The sequence below is a fragment of the Sphaerodactylus townsendi genome, linkage group LG03 (assembly GCF_021028975.2).
Source record: "Sphaerodactylus townsendi isolate TG3544 linkage group LG03, MPM_Stown_v2.3, whole genome shotgun sequence".
NCBI lineage: Eukaryota > Metazoa > Chordata > Lepidosauria > Squamata > Sphaerodactylidae > Sphaerodactylus > Sphaerodactylus townsendi.
In genome coordinates, this window is record NC_059427.1 from 13,180,635 (window position 1) to 13,197,732 (window position 17,098).

The 17,098-nt window shown below is 74.0% G+C and overlaps 1 protein-coding gene across 7 annotated transcripts in view; it reads left to right on the forward strand.

Annotated features, from left to right (window-relative positions):
* Positions 1-17,098, forward strand: part of LOC125428722 (zinc finger protein 501-like) — a 45,638-nt gene that overhangs the window by 7,540 nt on the left and 21,000 nt on the right. The window contains exon 6 of one of the 7 annotated variants that reach the window (XM_048489321.1): positions 628-1,785. The exons of the other annotated variants lie outside the window; for them this stretch is intronic. Coding sequence (XP_048345278.1) covers positions 628-1,785 — 1,158 coding nt within the window. The remainder of the gene's footprint in view (positions 1-627; positions 1,786-17,098) is intronic. 7 annotated transcript variants of the gene reach the window in all.

Here is a 17,098-nt window from a genome sequence, read left to right on the forward strand (position 1 = left end):
GGGACAGGAGGCTTGATTGCTCTCTAAACATTGTAGCAGCAGGTCCTTCCAAAAAATCAGCAATTCCATCACATACCTGTTCGTTTCGATCCCTGGATCACAGCAATAAGCAAGGGGGAAAATTCCTTCTCATTGCACAGATGCACTGGTCCTACATGCTGGATTTGTGTATCCTTAGAAAAAGGCTACTGAGGCATCTTTTCTCACTTTCACCTGAAGGCAGGGAAAGGTGACCATATGGAAAAAGTGGCAGGATTGGGAAGCCACTTGAGTGTGGCAATGGAGGACAACAGCCATTTGGAAGGGCTACTGAAATGAATATTTTCCTACAAATGCATTTCTGTGTAGTAAAAAGTGTCAATTTCGGATGTAGATAGATGTCCTTTTTCTTATCACTTGGAATGTGTAAAGAAATAAAACAGTATGTTTTGCCACCTGACTGCTTTTCTTGGAAATGAAAGGAAATCCTTTCTCTCAGCTCTGTTTTCCTTTAGAAGTGTTTTGGTTAAAAAGAAAGTTCTCGCATAATCTTTTGGGCCAATTAGATTAAGCATTGTGCCCTAATGACTGTTTCTGCTACGTGATGTTTATTCCCAGGATCTTATTGGGTTTTTCTTTGTATTTCAGCAGGAGATGAGAGGAAACCAAGGGCCAACTGTGTGGAAAGATGCAGGGATGTGAAGGAGAAAAAGGTGTCTCTGAATAAGGGAAGACTAAAGAGAAGTAAGAGAAGAGGAAACCAGAAGCAGCTGACAAAATCATTTGCCTTTCATGGAAGAAATCACCATGAAATCCCTGTTACAGAAAACTTGCAGAAGGGGGGGAAAAGGAACAAAACCCCTCGGAGTAAGAAAGCATCAGGCAAAAAATCCAGTCGTGAGAGACATCCAAAGCTGTTGACTGAGGAGAAACCATATAAATGCTTGGAGTGTGCAATGTGCTTTAGATGGAGAGCAAGCCTTACTCGGCATGAGAGGGTGCACACGGAGGAAAAGCCATATAAATGCTCAGTGTGTATGAAGAGCTTTAGAGAGAAAAGAAGCCTTACTCGGCATCAGAGCATGCACACGGGGGAGAAGCCATGTGAATGCTCGGTGTGTGGGAAGAACTTTTATCACATAATGGACCTCACTCAGCATCAGAGGGTGCACACAGGAGAGAAACCATATAAATGCCTGGAGTGCAGAAGGAGCTTCAGTCGGAGGGATAATTTAATTTCACACCAAAGGATTCACACTGGAGAGAAACCATACAAATGCTTGGAGTGTGGAAAGAGTCTTAGCTGCAGCAAAAGACTTACTGTTCACCAGAGAATTCACACAGGGGAGAAACCATATAAATGTTTGGAGTGTGGGAAGAATTTTGGTTGCTTCAGATACCTAACTGTTCACCAAATGACTCACACAGGAGAGAAACCATATAAATGCTTGGAATGTGGGAAGACGTTTACTCAGAGCGTAGGCCTTACCTATCACCATAGACTGCACACAGGGGAGAAACCATATAAATGTCTGGAGTGTGGAAAGTCGTTTAGTCGAATAGACAAGTTGAATTGTCATCGAAGAATACATGCAGGGGAGAAATTGTACAAATGCTTATTGTGCGAAAAGAGTTTCACTAGCAAAAGAAACCTGAGTGGTCACCAATGGGTACACACAGGGGAGAAACTGTATAAGTGCATGGAGTGTGAGAAGAGTTTCTCTCACAAAGGAAGTCTCAAGTTTCACGAAAGGTTGCACACAGGAGAGAAACCATATCAATGTTTTGAGTGTGGAAAGAACTTTAGTTGTCACAACAGTCTTACTGTTCACCAAAAACTCCACACAGAAAACAAAAAATGTAAATGAAGATTATTTCAGTGACAGAGTAGTCATTGCTTTCATCTTTTCTTACATCAGAAAGTCCATCTGAATGATACTAGTCTGTAATGTATGCACACACACTAATGGGAGTGTTGGACAAGGTTCAAGTAGACCCAGGTTCAAATCAGTCTGGCATGGAAACTAGTTTTCTGGATATTCAATAAGACACACACTGTCAGTCTCATGCCACAGGGTTGCTGTGAGAATAAAATGGGAGGGGAGAATTGTTTTGTGCTGCTGTGGGACTTCACTGGATCACTACCTTGAGTCCCTTTGAGAAGACTTACTGTAAATAAATTTAAAAGTAAAATCAGCAAATTGTTGTAAGCAGGGCTTGTTCAATAAGCCAGGGCTGATTTTAGTAAGTTTCTTGAGTAAGCCTGTCACTGCCTGTTTCAGAAGTATGAGCAAAGTGAATCTGTGTCTGAGTACCTGCTCTACTTGTCAAAGTGTGAACGTTTCTTTTTTGCTTTTCATAAATTCTTTGATTAAAGCTTGCTACTGATTTGACACTTGGTTTCCTTTCTTCATAGTTTGGACAGCCAGGGTAAATATTGCATCTTACGAAGTTATATCCCCAGTTTGTTACGTATTTTTTTTAAAATGCCTAAGTACTGAAAATTGGCTTGCAGCATCCAAGGAAGATGCTTTAATTGACAAACACTTCATCTGGCATAAATGTTTGTTAGTCTTTTAGGTGCTACTAGACTTCTGCTTGTTTTTACTTCAGCAGACTTAACAAAGAAAAGGTTGAAACGATCAGGATCAGGCCCAGGGACGTAGGTATAGATTTTTATGGGGGAGGGTTCGGGGGTGGGGTCGCACCCACTCCTAGGGCATGGCCACGCCTCCCCAAGCCCCGCCTCCAGCCTAGCGCTTATAAAAGCAGCTCTCCAAGGCTGGGGATGGCAGACTGCCCTCCCCTCCCCTGCCCCCCACCAACTGGGCTCCCAGCCGGCAGCCGGCAGTTCCTTCCCGCCCTCCCCTCTGGGCAGAGGCATAGAGGGAAAATGGAGCCCGGTGCAAAATCTGAGTTTTGTGTCCTCCCCCCCCCCTTCCCCCGGCTGCCACTGTGAAGCTGGAATCCACCCCCAAACAGCATCACTTTCAATGGTGTTTAAACTAGAGAGCCCAAATTCTCCTTTTAAATCCACCTTAAAGGGAGAATCTGGGGTCCCTAGTTAAACAACATTGAAAGTGATGCTGTTTTGGGGTGGATTATCCGCCACCCTGAAACAGCATCACTTTCAATGTGGCATAGTGGTTAAGAGCAGGTGCATTCTAATCTGGAGGAACCGGGTTTGATTCCCTGCTCTGCCACTTGAGCTGTGGAGGCTTATCTGGGGAATTCAGATTAGCCTGTGCATGCCAACACTCGCCAGGTGGGTGACCTTGGGCTAGTCACAGCTTTTTGAAGCTCTCTCAGCACCACCCACCTCACAGGGTGTTTGTTGTGAGGGAGGAAGGGCAAGGAGATTGTAAGATCCATTGAGTCTCCTACAGGAGAGAAAATGGGATACAAATCCAAACTCCTCTTCTAAACTGAGGACCTCAGATTCTCCCTTTAAATCCATGCCGAAGGGGGTGGATTTAAAAAGAGAATCTGGGGAAATTTTGGGGGTGCCTGCTGTCGGGTGCAATTGTTAAGCTAGAAGCACCAAACTTTCAGGGTATCTTTAGGAGACTCTCCTAATGATACCACCCAGGTTTGGTGAAGTTTGGTTCAGGGTGTCCAAAGTTATGGACCTTCAAAATGTTGCCCCCATCTTCTTTTAGCTCCTATTGGAAACAATGGAGGATGGGGGTACCCCCTTTGGTAGTCCATAGCTTTGGACCCCCTGAACCAAACCTCACCAAACCCGAGTAGTATCATCAGGAGAGTCCGCCAAGCAATCCCTGAAAGTTTGGTGCTGCTAGCCCAAACAATGCGCCCCCTGCATGCCAAAAACCGAAAAAACAAAAAATGTTTTAAAAACCCACAAACGGAGGGGCGGAGCTTCGGACATGAATGGGAATGCATGTCAATCAACTAGATAACATCCCCCTGACGCTTCCCCAGTCCTTTGGCTGTAAGTGATGGGGTGACGAGAACCCTGGGGGCAGGTAACTCTTTCAAGGAGACCATTTTGGCCCCCCCCTTCAGGTCCTGGTAATGCACACCAGGTCCACTTGATGCTCTGCAAAATTATTTTGCAGACTAGTGGTCTTATTATTAATGGACCTGACAACATCCCTGTCTGAGATGGGTTTGAACCCTAGCCTCTCCTAACCCTAGCCTCTCCACTGTCATAACATGAGATGGGATTAAGGCTAGAAGAAATCAGAGCATAACCATATCATATTATCAAAGGCTTTCACGGCCGGAATCACGGGGGCATTGCGGCGGTTCTGTTTGTATGGTTGTGTTCCAGTAGCATTTTCTCCTGACATTTTGCTTGGATCTGTGGCTGGCACCTTCAGAGGATCTTTTATCCTCTGAAGATGCCAGCCACAGATGCAGGAGAAACATCAGGAGAAAATGCTACTGGAACATGGCCACACAACCAGAAACCTACAACATCCCATAATCATATATCTGATTTCCTCCCTTCCAATATCTTTTCCAACCACCATGCTTCCCGTATCCCTCAGTTACTAGGACCCCTGACCCCTAAGTGGCCTGTTTGCAGATTTACACAATAATCTCAAAGTAAGCTAAGGCCACCTGTGTTAAAACACCCTAAATAGTGATTTAAAGGTAAAATCGCAGCAATACCACACTGATAAGTCAGAATAGCTGATAAAGCCCCTTTGTTTTGTAACACAACAGCTCTATTCTGCTCTCTGTGTCTTCTTTTTACATTCATCCAGAAACTCAAACTTTTATCTTCAAGATGATTATGAGACATCTGAGACCCCAAATCACATGGGTCCCTTAAAAGGATCGCAACAAAGAAAAAAAATGAAGCAGTCCGATACTAATTTATATCAGTCCCTCCTCTGATTTCAATGTGCTAGGAGTAGAGTAACCCTGCAGAGATTTGTACTATTCATTTACTTAATGTACCCAAGAGTCCATGGAAGCCAACCTGGGAAGAGTTTGGTATGTTTTTTCAACTCTGTTTCTCCATCGACTCAAGCATGATATTCCCAAAGGGACCAGTTGACCTCCAAACTTCAGCTGTGGGCAACTCCCACAAACAGTGTCACAAACAGGGAAAGGAGAAGGCAAAAAGCTCCCCCAATTTGGGAGTAGCTCATCTTCAGTTTGGTTGATCAGACAAAAAGGATCTGATGAACAGGAATTCCCCAACTCTATGCAATTGATTGCACATAGAATGGTACAAATGGGTAAAGCAATCTGAAATCCTCCGCTAACCAGTCCTGGAAGTAAATGTGTGTTGATACAGGGATTTTAGTCGAAAGTGGGCTCTAGCATTGGGTGATAACAAAATGAAGGATGGAGCATCAGAGAGGGAATTGGGGCAAAATCCATTTATGGGAGTTGGAGCCAGCTTGTGAAGCTGGTTTCCGAGTGTAACATGGAATGTGTGTTATTTTCATTATGATTGATTGTTCACCAATGCTTTTATTGCCCTCCCCCAATCCTCCTTTGCCCAGTGTAGCCGTCCCATGTTCAGTGGGTCAGCAGGATTCTAGAAAGATCCAGGGCAGAACACAATGAGAGAAGTTCTCCCTTTCTGAACAAAAAAGGCAGTGGGGAAACCAGTGTTTGGCTGGATCATAACTGTAAATGCTTCACAGGATGAGTATAAACTAGCACAATATTTGACAATGTCTGGTTTGGTTCCTACGTTTTTCTGTTAACGTATAAAAATGGAATGGTAAATTACAGTTCAATGTGATCTCCCCTCTTGGAAGAAAATTCTTTGCTCACTAAAAGGGTTGTGTCTCTCAGAAGAACCTGTGACTCCTGGCCCCATTACTGGTCTTGACTGTTTTAGTAAACTTCTTGAATTCCCTGTGAACGTTTCCTGATTAAGTCTGAAATGTACATAATTACATTCCACCCCATTATTTCATGGCCCACAGGGATTATTTTATCATGAACATAAGAATGAGCCTGCTGGATCAGACCAGAGTCCATCTAGTCCTGTCCAGCACTCTGTTACTCGCAGTGGCCCACCAGATGCCTTTGGGAGCGCACATGCAGGATGTGAAAGCAATGGCCTTCAGCTGCTGCTGCTCCCCCCCTCCCCGAGCATCTGGTCTGCTAAGCATTTGCAACCTCAGATCAAGGAGGATCAAGATTGGTAGCCATAGTTTGACTTCTCCATAAATCTGTCCAAGCCCTTTTTAAATCTATCCAGGTTAGTGGCCATCACCATGTGTGGCAGCATATTCCAAATACCAATGACACATTGCGTGAAGAAATGTTTCATTTATTAGTCCTAATTCTTCCCTCCAGCATTTTCTCTCCCCTTGCATGCTTCTTGCATAAAAGGTCAGCTTGTGAAGACCCACTATGTTCATTCTGAAGATACGAACATAAGAACATAAGAACATAAGAACAAGCCAGCTGGATCAGACCAGAGTCCATCTAGTCCAGCTCTCTGCTACTCGCAGTGGCCCACCAGGTGCCTTTGGGAGCTCACATGTAGGATGTGAACGCAATGGCCTTCTGCGGCTGTTGCTCCCGATCACCTGGTCTGTTAAGGCATTTGCAATCTCAGATCAAGGAGGATCAAGATTGGTAGCCATAAATCAACTTCTCCTCCATAAATCTGTCCAAGTCTCCCTTTTAAAGAAGCTATCCAGGTTAGTGGTGGGGGGGGGAAGGGCATGACAATCTTTGCAGTTTTATTCTCAATTCCTTTCCTAATTATCCCCAGCATAGAGTTTGCCTTTTTTACAGCTGCCATGCATTGAGTTGACATTCCCATGGAACTATCAACTAAGACGCCTAAATCCCTTTCCTGGTCTGTGACTGATAACACTGACCCCTGTAGCGTGTATGTGAAGTTTGGATTTTTTGCCCCTATGGTGGGGGGGGGGGGGGGGGGGGGGGGGGGGGGGGGGGGGGGGGGGGGGTGGGGGGGGGGGGGGGGGGGGGGGGGGGGGGGGGGGTGGGAGGGGGGGGGGGGGGGGGGGGGGGTGGGCGCGGGGGGGGAGTTGGGGGGGGGGGGGGGGGGGGGGGGGAGGTGGGGGGAGGTGGGGGGGGGAGGGGGGGAGGGGGGGTGGGGGGGGGGGGGGGTGGGGGGGGGGGGGGGTGGGGGGGGGGGGGGGAGGGGGGGGGGGGGGGTGGGGGGGGGGGGGGGTGGGGGGGGGGGGGGGTGGGGGGGGGGGGGGGTGGGGGGGGGGGGGGGTGGGGGGGGGGGGGGGTGGGGGGGGGGGGGGGTGGGGGGGGGGGGGGGTGGGGGGGGGGGGGGGTGGGGGGGGGGGGGGGTGGGGGGGGGGGGGGGTGGGGGGGGGGGGGGGTGGGGGGGGGGGGGGGTGGGGGGGGGGGGGGGTGGGGGGGGGGGGGGGTGGGGGGGGGGGGGGGTGGGGGGGGGGGGGGGTGGGGGGGGGGGGGGGTGGGGGGGGGGGGGGGTGGGGGGGGGGGGGGGTGGGGGGGGGGGGGGGTGGGGGGGGGGGGGGGTGGGGGGGGGGGGGGGTGGGGGGGGGGGGGGGTGGGGGGGGGGGGGGGTGGGGGGGGGGGGGGGTGGGGGGGGGGGGGGGTGGGGGGGGGGGGGGGTGGGGGGGGGGGGGGGTGGGGGGGGGGGGGGGTGGGGGGGGGGGGGGGTGGGGGGGGGGGGGGGTGGGGGGGGGGGGGGGTGGGGGGGGGGGGGGGTGGGGGGGGGGGGGGGTGGGGGGGGGGGGGGGTGGGGGGGGGGGGGGGTGGGGGGGGGGGGGGGTGGGGGGGGGGGGGGGTGGGGGGGGGGGGGGGTGGGGGGGGGGGGGGGTGGGGGGGGGGGGGGGTGGGGGGGGGGGGGGGTGGGGGGGGGGGGGGGTGGGGGGGGGGGGGGGTGGGGGGGGGGGGGGGTGGGGGGGGGGGGGGGTGGGGGGGGGGGGGGGTGGGGGGGGGGGGGGGTGGGGGGGGGGGGGGGTGGGGGGGGGGGGGGGTGGGGGGGGGGGGGGGTGGGGGGGGGGGGGGGTGGGGGGGGGGGGGGGTGGGGGGGGGGGGGGGTGGGGGGGGGGGGGGGTGGGGGGGGGGGGGGGTGGGGGGGGGGGGGGGTGGGGGGGGGGGGGGGTGGGGGGGGGGGGGGGTGGGGGGGGGGGGGGGTGGGGGGGGGGGGGGGTGGGGGGGGGGGGGGGTGGGGGGGGGGGGGGGTGGGGGGGGGGGGGGGTGGGGGGGGGGGGGGGTGGGGGGGGGGGGGGGTGGGGGGGGGGGGGGGTGGGGGGGGGGGGGGGTGGGGGGGGGGGGGGGTGGGGGGGGGGGGGGGTGGGGGGGGGGGGGGGTGGGGGGGGGGGGGGGTGGGGGGGGGGGGGGGTGGGGGGGGGGGGGGGTGGGGGGGGGGGGGGGTGGGGGGGGGGGGGGGTGGGGGGGGGGGGGGGTGGGGGGGGGGGGGGGTGGGGGGGGGGGGGGGTGGGGGGGGGGGGGGGTGGGGGGGGGGGGGGGTGGGGGGGGGGGGGGGTGGGGGGGGGGGGGGGTGGGGGGGGGGGGGGGTGGGGGGGGGGGGGGGTGGGGGGGGGGGGGGGTGGGGGGGGGGGGGGGTGGGGGGGGGGGGGGGTGGGGGGGGGGGGGGGTGGGGGGGGGGGGGGGTGGGGGGGGGGGGGGGTGGGGGGGGGGGGGGGTGGGGGGGGGGGGGGGTGGGGGGGGGGGGGGGTGGGGGGGGGGGGGGGTGGGGGGGGGGGGGGGTGGGGGGGGGGGGGGGTGGGGGGGGGGGGGGGTGGGGGGGGGGGGGGGTGGGGGGGGGGGGGGGTGGGGGGGGGGGGGGGTGGGGGGGGGGGGGGGTGGGGGGGGGGGGGGGTGGGGGGGGGGGGGGGTGGGGGGGGGGGGGGGTGGGGGGGGGGGGGGGTGGGGGGGGGGGGGGGTGGGGGGGGGGGGGGGTGGGGGGGGGGGGGGGTGGGGGGGGGGGGGGGTGGGGGGGGGGGGGGGTGGGGGGGGGGGGGGGTGGGGGGGGGGGGGGGTGGGGGGGGGGGGGGGTGGGGGGGGGGGGGGGTGGGGGGGGGGGGGGGTGGGGGGGGGGGGGGGTGGGGGGGGGGGGGGGTGGGGGGGGGGGGGGGTGGGGGGGGGGGGGGGTGGGGGGGGGGGGGGGTGGGGGGGGGGGGGGGTGGGGGGGGGGGGGGGTGGGGGGGGGGGGGGGTGGGGGGGGGGGGGGGTGGGGGGGGGGGGGGGTGGGGGGGGGGGGGGGTGGGGGGGGGGGGGGGTGGGGGGGGGGGGGGGTGGGGGGGGGGGGGGGTGGGGGGGGGGGGGGGTGGGGGGGGGGGGGGGTGGGGGGGGGGGGGGGTGGGGGGGGGGGGGGGTGGGGGGGGGGGGGGGTGGGGGGGGGGGGGGGTGGGGGGGGGGGGGGGTGGGGGGGGGGGGGGGTGGGGGGGGGGGGGGGTGGGGGGGGGGGGGGGTGGGGGGGGGGGGGGGTGGGGGGGGGGGGGGGTGGGGGGGGGGGGGGGTGGGGGGGGGGGGGGGTGGGGGGGGGGGGGGGTGGGGGGGGGGGGGGGTGGGGGGGGGGGGGGGTGGGGGGGGGGGGGGGTGGGGGGGGGGGGGGGTGGGGGGGGGGGGGGGTGGGGGGGGGGGGGGGTGGGGGGGGGGGGGGGTGGGGGGGGGGGGGGGTGGGGGGGGGGGGGGGTGGGGGGGGGGGGGGGTGGGGGGGGGGGGGGGTGGGGGGGGGGGGGGGTGGGGGGGGGGGGGGGTGGGGGGGGGGGGGGGTGGGGGGGGGGGGGGGTGGGGGGGGGGGGGGGTGGGGGGGGGGGGGGGTGGGGGGGGGGGGGGGTGGGGGGGGGGGGGGGTGGGGGGGGGGGGGGGTGGGGGGGGGGGGGGGTGGGGGGGGGGGGGGGTGGGGGGGGGGGGGGGTGGGGGGGGGGGGGGGTGGGGGGGGGGGGGGGTGGGGGGGGGGGGGGGTGGGGGGGGGGGGGGGTGGGGGGGGGGGGGGGTGGGGGGGGGGGGGGGTGGGGGGGGGGGGGGGTGGGGGGGGGGGGGGGTGGGGGGGGGGGGGGGTGGGGGGGGGGGGGGGTGGGGGGGGGGGGGGGTGGGGGGGGGGGGGGGTGGGGGGGGGGGGGGGTGGGGGGGGGGGGGGGTGGGGGGGGGGGGGGGTGGGGGGGGGGGGGGGTGGGGGGGGGGGGGGGTGGGGGGGGGGGGGGGTGGGGGGGGGGGGGGGTGGGGGGGGGGGGGGGTGGGGGGGGGGGGGGGTGGGGGGGGGGGGGGGTGGGGGGGGGGGGGGGTGGGGGGGGGGGGGGGTGGGGGGGGGGGGGGGTGGGGGGGGGGGGGGGTGGGGGGGGGGGGGGGTGGGGGGGGGGGGGGGTGGGGGGGGGGGGGGGTGGGGGGGGGGGGGGGTGGGGGGGGGGGGGGGTGGGGGGGGGGGGGGGTGGGGGGGGGGGGGGGTGGGGGGGGGGGGGGGTGGGGGGGGGGGGGGGTGGGGGGGGGGGGGGGTGGGGGGGGGGGGGGGTGGGGGGGGGGGGGGGTGGGGGGGGGGGGGGGTGGGGGGGGGGGGGGGTGGGGGGGGGGGGGGGTGGGGGGGGGGGGGGGTGGGGGGGGGGGGGGGTGGGGGGGGGGGGGGGTGGGGGGGGGGGGGGGTGGGGGGGGGGGGGGGTGGGGGGGGGGGGGGGTGGGGGGGGGGGGGGGTGGGGGGGGGGGGGGGTGGGGGGGGGGGGGGGTGGGGGGGGGGGGGGGTGGGGGGGGGGGGGGGTGGGGGGGGGGGGGGGTGGGGGGGGGGGGGGGTGGGGGGGGGGGGGGGTGGGGGGGGGGGGGGGTGGGGGGGGGGGGGGGTGGGGGGGGGGGGGGGTGGGGGGGGGGGGGGGTGGGGGGGGGGGGGGGTGGGGGGGGGGGGGGGTGGGGGGGGGGGGGGGTGGGGGGGGGGGGGGGTGGGGGGGGGGGGGGGTGGGGGGGGGGGGGGGTGGGGGGGGGGGGGGGTGGGGGGGGGGGGGGGTGGGGGGGGGGGGGGGTGGGGGGGGGGGGGGGTGGGGGGGGGGGGGGGTGGGGGGGGGGGGGGGTGGGGGGGGGGGGGGGTGGGGGGGGGGGGGGGTGGGGGGGGGGGGGGGTGGGGGGGGGGGGGGGTGGGGGGGGGGGGGGGTGGGGGGGGGGGGGGGTGGGGGGGGGGGGGGGTGGGGGGGGGGGGGGGTGGGGGGGGGGGGGGGTGGGGGGGGGGGGGGGTGGGGGGGGGGGGGGGTGGGGGGGGGGGGGGGTGGGGGGGGGGGGGGGTGGGGGGGGGGGGGGGTGGGGGGGGGGGGGGGTGGGGGGGGGGGGGGGTGGGGGGGGGGGGGGGTGGGGGGGGGGGGGGGTGGGGGGGGGGGGGGGTGGGGGGGGGGGGGGGTGGGGGGGGGGGGGGGTGGGGGGGGGGGGGGGTGGGGGGGGGGGGGGGTGGGGGGGGGGGGGGGTGGGGGGGGGGGGGGGTGGGGGGGGGGGGGGGTGGGGGGGGGGGGGGGTGGGGGGGGGGGGGGGTGGGGGGGGGGGGGGGTGGGGGGGGGGGGGGGTGGGGGGGGGGGGGGGTGGGGGGGGGGGGGGGTGGGGGGGGGGGGGGGTGGGGGGGGGGGGGGGTGGGGGGGGGGGGGGGTGGGGGGGGGGGGGGGTGGGGGGGGGGGGGGGTGGGGGGGGGGGGGGGTGGGGGGGGGGGGGGGTGGGGGGGGGGGGGGGTGGGGGGGGGGGGGGGTGGGGGGGGGGGGGGGTGGGGGGGGGGGGGGGTGGGGGGGGGGGGGGGTGGGGGGGGGGGGGGGTGGGGGGGGGGGGGGGTGGGGGGGGGGGGGGGTGGGGGGGGGGGGGGGTGGGGGGGGGGGGGGGTGGGGGGGGGGGGGGGTGGGGGGGGGGGGGGGTGGGGGGGGGGGGGGGTGGGGGGGGGGGGGGGTGGGGGGGGGGGGGGGTGGGGGGGGGGGGGGGTGGGGGGGGGGGGGGGTGGGGGGGGGGGGGGGTGGGGGGGGGGGGGGGTGGGGGGGGGGGGGGGTGGGGGGGGGGGGGGGTGGGGGGGGGGGGGGGTGGGGGGGGGGGGGGGTGGGGGGGGGGGGGGGTGGGGGGGGGGGGGGGTGGGGGGGGGGGGGGGTGGGGGGGGGGGGGGGTGGGGGGGGGGGGGGGTGGGGGGGGGGGGGGGTGGGGGGGGGGGGGGGTGGGGGGGGGGGGGGGTGGGGGGGGGGGGGGGTGGGGGGGGGGGGGGGTGGGGGGGGGGGGGGGTGGGGGGGGGGGGGGGTGGGGGGGGGGGGGGGTGGGGGGGGGGGGGGGTGGGGGGGGGGGGGGGTGGGGGGGGGGGGGGGTGGGGGGGGGGGGGGGTGGGGGGGGGGGGGGGTGGGGGGGGGGGGGGGTGGGGGGGGGGGGGGGTGGGGGGGGGGGGGGGTGGGGGGGGGGGGGGGTGGGGGGGGGGGGGGGTGGGGGGGGGGGGGGGTGGGGGGGGGGGGGGGTGGGGGGGGGGGGGGGTGGGGGGGGGGGGGGGTGGGGGGGGGGGGGGGTGGGGGGGGGGGGGGGTGGGGGGGGGGGGGGGTGGGGGGGGGGGGGGGTGGGGGGGGGGGGGGGTGGGGGGGGGGGGGGGTGGGGGGGGGGGGGGGTGGGGGGGGGGGGGGGTGGGGGGGGGGGGGGGTGGGGGGGGGGGGGGGTGGGGGGGGGGGGGGGTGGGGGGGGGGGGGGGTGGGGGGGGGGGGGGGTGGGGGGGGGGGGGGGTGGGGGGGGGGGGGGGTGGGGGGGGGGGGGGGTGGGGGGGGGGGGGGGTGGGGGGGGGGGGGGGTGGGGGGGGGGGGGGGTGGGGGGGGGGGGGGGTGGGGGGGGGGGGGGGTGGGGGGGGGGGGGGGTGGGGGGGGGGGGGGGTGGGGGGGGGGGGGGGTGGGGGGGGGGGGGGGTGGGGGGGGGGGGGGGTGGGGGGGGGGGGGGGTGGGGGGGGGGGGGGGTGGGGGGGGGGGGGGGTGGGGGGGGGGGGGGGTGGGGGGGGGGGGGGGTGGGGGGGGGGGGGGGTGGGGGGGGGGGGGGGTGGGGGGGGGGGGGGGTGGGGGGGGGGGGGGGTGGGGGGGGGGGGGGGTGGGGGGGGGGGGGGGTGGGGGGGGGGGGGGGTGGGGGGGGGGGGGGGTGGGGGGGGGGGGGGGTGGGGGGGGGGGGGGGTGGGGGGGGGGGGGGGTGGGGGGGGGGGGGGGTGGGGGGGGGGGGGGGTGGGGGGGGGGGGGGGTGGGGGGGGGGGGGGGTGGGGGGGGGGGGGGGTGGGGGGGGGGGGGGGTGGGGGGGGGGGGGGGTGGGGGGGGGGGGGGGTGGGGGGGGGGGGGGGTGGGGGGGGGGGGGGGTGGGGGGGGGGGGGGGTGGGGGGGGGGGGGGGTGGGGGGGGGGGGGGGTGGGGGGGGGGGGGGGTGGGGGGGGGGGGGGGTGGGGGGGGGGGGGGGTGGGGGGGGGGGGGGGTGGGGGGGGGGGGGGGTGGGGGGGGGGGGGGGTGGGGGGGGGGGGGGGTGGGGGGGGGGGGGGGTGGGGGGGGGGGGGGGTGGGGGGGGGGGGGGGTGGGGGGGGGGGGGGGTGGGGGGGGGGGGGGGTGGGGGGGGGGGGGGGTGGGGGGGGGGGGGGGTGGGGGGGGGGGGGGGTGGGGGGGGGGGGGGGTGGGGGGGGGGGGGGGTGGGGGGGGGGGGGGGTGGGGGGGGGGGGGGGTGGGGGGGGGGGGGGGTGGGGGGGGGGGGGGGTGGGGGGGGGGGGGGGTGGGGGGGGGGGGGGGTGGGGGGGGGGGGGGGTGGGGGGGGGGGGGGGTGGGGGGGGGGGGGGGTGGGGGGGGGGGGGGGTGGGGGGGGGGGGGGGTGGGGGGGGGGGGGGGTGGGGGGGGGGGGGGGTGGGGGGGGGGGGGGGTGGGGGGGGGGGGGGGTGGGGGGGGGGGGGGGTGGGGGGGGGGGGGGGTGGGGGGGGGGGGGGGTGGGGGGGGGGGGGGGTGGGGGGGGGGGGGGGTGGGGGGGGGGGGGGGTGGGGGGGGGGGGGGGTGGGGGGGGGGGGGGGTGGGGGGGGGGGGGGGTGGGGGGGGGGGGGGGTGGGGGGGGGGGGGGGTGGGGGGGGGGGGGGGTGGGGGGGGGGGGGGGTGGGGGGGGGGGGGGGTGGGGGGGGGGGGGGGTGGGGGGGGGGGGGGGTGGGGGGGGGGGGGGGTGGGGGGGGGGGGGGGTGGGGGGGGGGGGGGGTGGGGGGGGGGGGGGGTGGGGGGGGGGGGGGGTGGGGGGGGGGGGGGGTGGGGGGGGGGGGGGGTGGGGGGGGGGGGGGGTGGGGGGGGGGGGGGGTGGGGGGGGGGGGGGGTGGGGGGGGGGGGGGGTGGGGGGGGGGGGGGGTGGGGGGGGGGGGGGGTGGGGGGGGGGGGGGGTGGGGGGGGGGGGGGGTGGGGGGGGGGGGGGGTGGGGGGGGGGGGGGGTGGGGGGGGGGGGGGGTGGGGGGGGGGGGGGGTGGGGGGGGGGGGGGGTGGGGGGGGGGGGGGGTGGGGGGGGGGGGGGGTGGGGGGGGGGGGGGGTGGGGGGGGGGGGGGGTGGGGGGGGGGGGGGGTGGGGGGGGGGGGGGGTGGGGGGGGGGGGGGGTGGGGGGGGGGGGGGGTGGGGGGGGGGGGGGGTGGGGGGGGGGGGGGGTGGGGGGGGGGGGGGGTGGGGGGGGGGGGGGGTGGGGGGGGGGGGGGGTGGGGGGGGGGGGGGGTGGGGGGGGGGGGGGGTGGGGGGGGGGGGGGGTGGGGGGGGGGGGGGGTGGGGGGGGGGGGGGGTGGGGGGGGGGGGGGGTGGGGGGGGGGGGGGGTGGGGGGGGGGGGGGGTGGGGGGGGGGGGGGGTGGGGGGGGGGGGGGGTGGGGGGGGGGGGGGGTGGGGGGGGGGGGGGGTGGGGGGGGGGGGGGGTGGGGGGGGGGGGGGGTGGGGGGGGGGGGGGGTGGGGGGGGGGGGGGGTGGGGGGGGGGGGGGGTGGGGGGGGGGGGGGGTGGGGGGGGGGGGGGGTGGGGGGGGGGGGGGGTGGGGGGGGGGGGGGGTGGGGGGGGGGGGGGGTGGGGGGGGGGGGGGGTGGGGGGGGGGGGGGGTGGGGGGGGGGGGGGGTGGGGGGGGGGGGGGGTGGGGGGGGGGGGGGGTGGGGGGGGGGGGGGGTGGGGGGGGGGGGGGGTGGGGGGGGGGGGGGGTGGGGGGGGGGGGGGGTGGGGGGGGGGGGGGGTGGGGGGGGGGGGGGGTGGGGGGGGGGGGGGGTGGGGGGGGGGGGGGGTGGGGGGGGGGGGGGGTGGGGGGGGGGGGGGGTGGGGGGGGGGGGGGGTGGGGGGGGGGGGGGGTGGGGGGGGGGGGGGGTGGGGGGGGGGGGGGGTGGGGGGGGGGGGGGGTGGGGGGGGGGGGGGGTGGGGGGGGGGGGGGGTGGGGGGGGGGGGGGGTGGGGGGGGGGGGGGGTGGGGGGGGGGGGGGGTGGGGGGGGGGGGGGGTGGGGGGGGGGGGGGGTGGGGGGGGGGGGGGGTGGGGGGGGGGGGGGGTGGGGGGGGGGGGGGGTGGGGGGGGGGGGGGGTGGGGGGGGGGGGGGGTGGGGGGGGGGGGGGGTGGGGGGGGGGGGGGGTGGGGGGGGGGGGGGGTGGGGGGGGGGGGGGGTGGGGGGGGGGGGGGGTGGGGGGGGGGGGGGGTGGGGGGGGGGGGGGGTGGGGGGGGGGGGGGGTGGGGGGGGGGGGGGGTGGGGGGGGGGGGGGGTGGGGGGGGGGGGGGGTGGGGGGGGGGGGGGGTGGGGGGGGGGGGGGGTGGGGGGGGGGGGGGGTGGGGGGGGGGGGGGGTGGGGGGGGGGGGGGGTGGGGGGGGGGGGGGGTGGGGGGGGGGGGGGGTGGGGGGGGGGGGGGGTGGGGGGGGGGGGGGGTGGGGGGGGGGGGGGGTGGGGGGGGGGGGGGGTGGGGGGGGGGGGGGGTGGGGGGGGGGGGGGGTGGGGGGGGGGGGGGGTGGGGGGGGGGGGGGGTGGGGGGGGGGGGGGGTGGGGGGGGGGGGGGGTGGGGGGGGGGGGGGGTGGGGGGGGGGGGGGGTGGGGGGGGGGGGGGGTGGGGGGGGGGGGGGGTGGGGGGGGGGGGGGGTGGGGGGGGGGGGGGGTGGGGGGGGGGGGGGGTGGGGGGGGGGGGGGGTGGGGGGGGGGGGGGGTGGGGGGGGGGGGGGGTGGGGGGGGGGGGGGGTGGGGGGGGGGGGGGGTGGGGGGGGGGGGGGGTGGGGGGGGGGGGGGGTGGGGGGGGGGGGGGGTGGGGGGGGGGGGGGGTGGGGGGGGGGGGGGGTGGGGGGGGGGGGGGGTGGGGGGGGGGGGGGGTGGGGGGGGGGGGGGGTGGGGGGGGGGGGGGGTGGGGGGGGGGGGGGGTGGGGGGGGGGGGGGGTGGGGGGGGGGGGGGGTGGGGGGGGGGGGGGGTGGGGGGGGGGGGGGGTGGGGGGGGGGGGGGGTGGGGGGGGGGGGGGGTGGGGGGGGGGGGGGGTGGGGGGGGGGGGGGGTGGGGGGGGGGGGGGGTGGGGGGGGGGGGGGGTGGGGGGGGGGGGGGGTGGGGGGGGGGGGGGGTGGGGGGGGGGGGGGGTGGGGGGGGGGGGGGGTGGGGGGGGGGGGGGGTGGGGGGGGGGGGGGGTGGGGGGGGGGGGGGGTGGGGGGGGGGGGGGGTGGGGGGGGGGGGGGGTGGGGGGGGGGGGGGGTGGGGGGGGGGGGGGGTGGGGGGGGGGGGGGGTGGGGGGGGGGGGGGGTGGGGGGGGGGGGGGGTGGGGGGGGGGGGGGGTGGGGGGGGGGGGGGGTGGGGGGGGGGGGGGGTGGGGGGGGGGGGGGGTGGGGGGGGGGGGGGGTGGGGGGGGGGGGGGGTGGGGGGGGGGGGGGGTGGGGGGGGGGGGGGGTGGGGGGGGGGGGGGGTGGGGGGGGGGGGGGGTGGGGGGGGGGGGGGGTGGGGGGGGGGGGGGGTGGGGGGGGGGGGGGGTGGGGGGGGGGGGGGGTGGGGGGGGGGGGGGGTGGGGGGGGGGGGGGGTGGGGGGGGGGGGGGGTGGGGGGGGGGGGGGGTGGGGGGGGGGGGGGGTGGGGGGGGGGGGGGGTGGGGGGGGGGGGGGGTGGGGGGGGGGGGGGGTGGGGGGGGGGGGGGGTGGGGGGGGGGGGGGGTGGGGGGGGGGGGGGGTGGGGGGGGGGGGGGGTGGGGGGGGGGGGGGGTGGGGGGGGGGGGGGGTGGGGGGGGGGGGGGGTGGGGGGGGGGGGGGGTGGGGGGGGGGGGGGGTGGGGGGGGGGGGGGGTGGGGGGGGG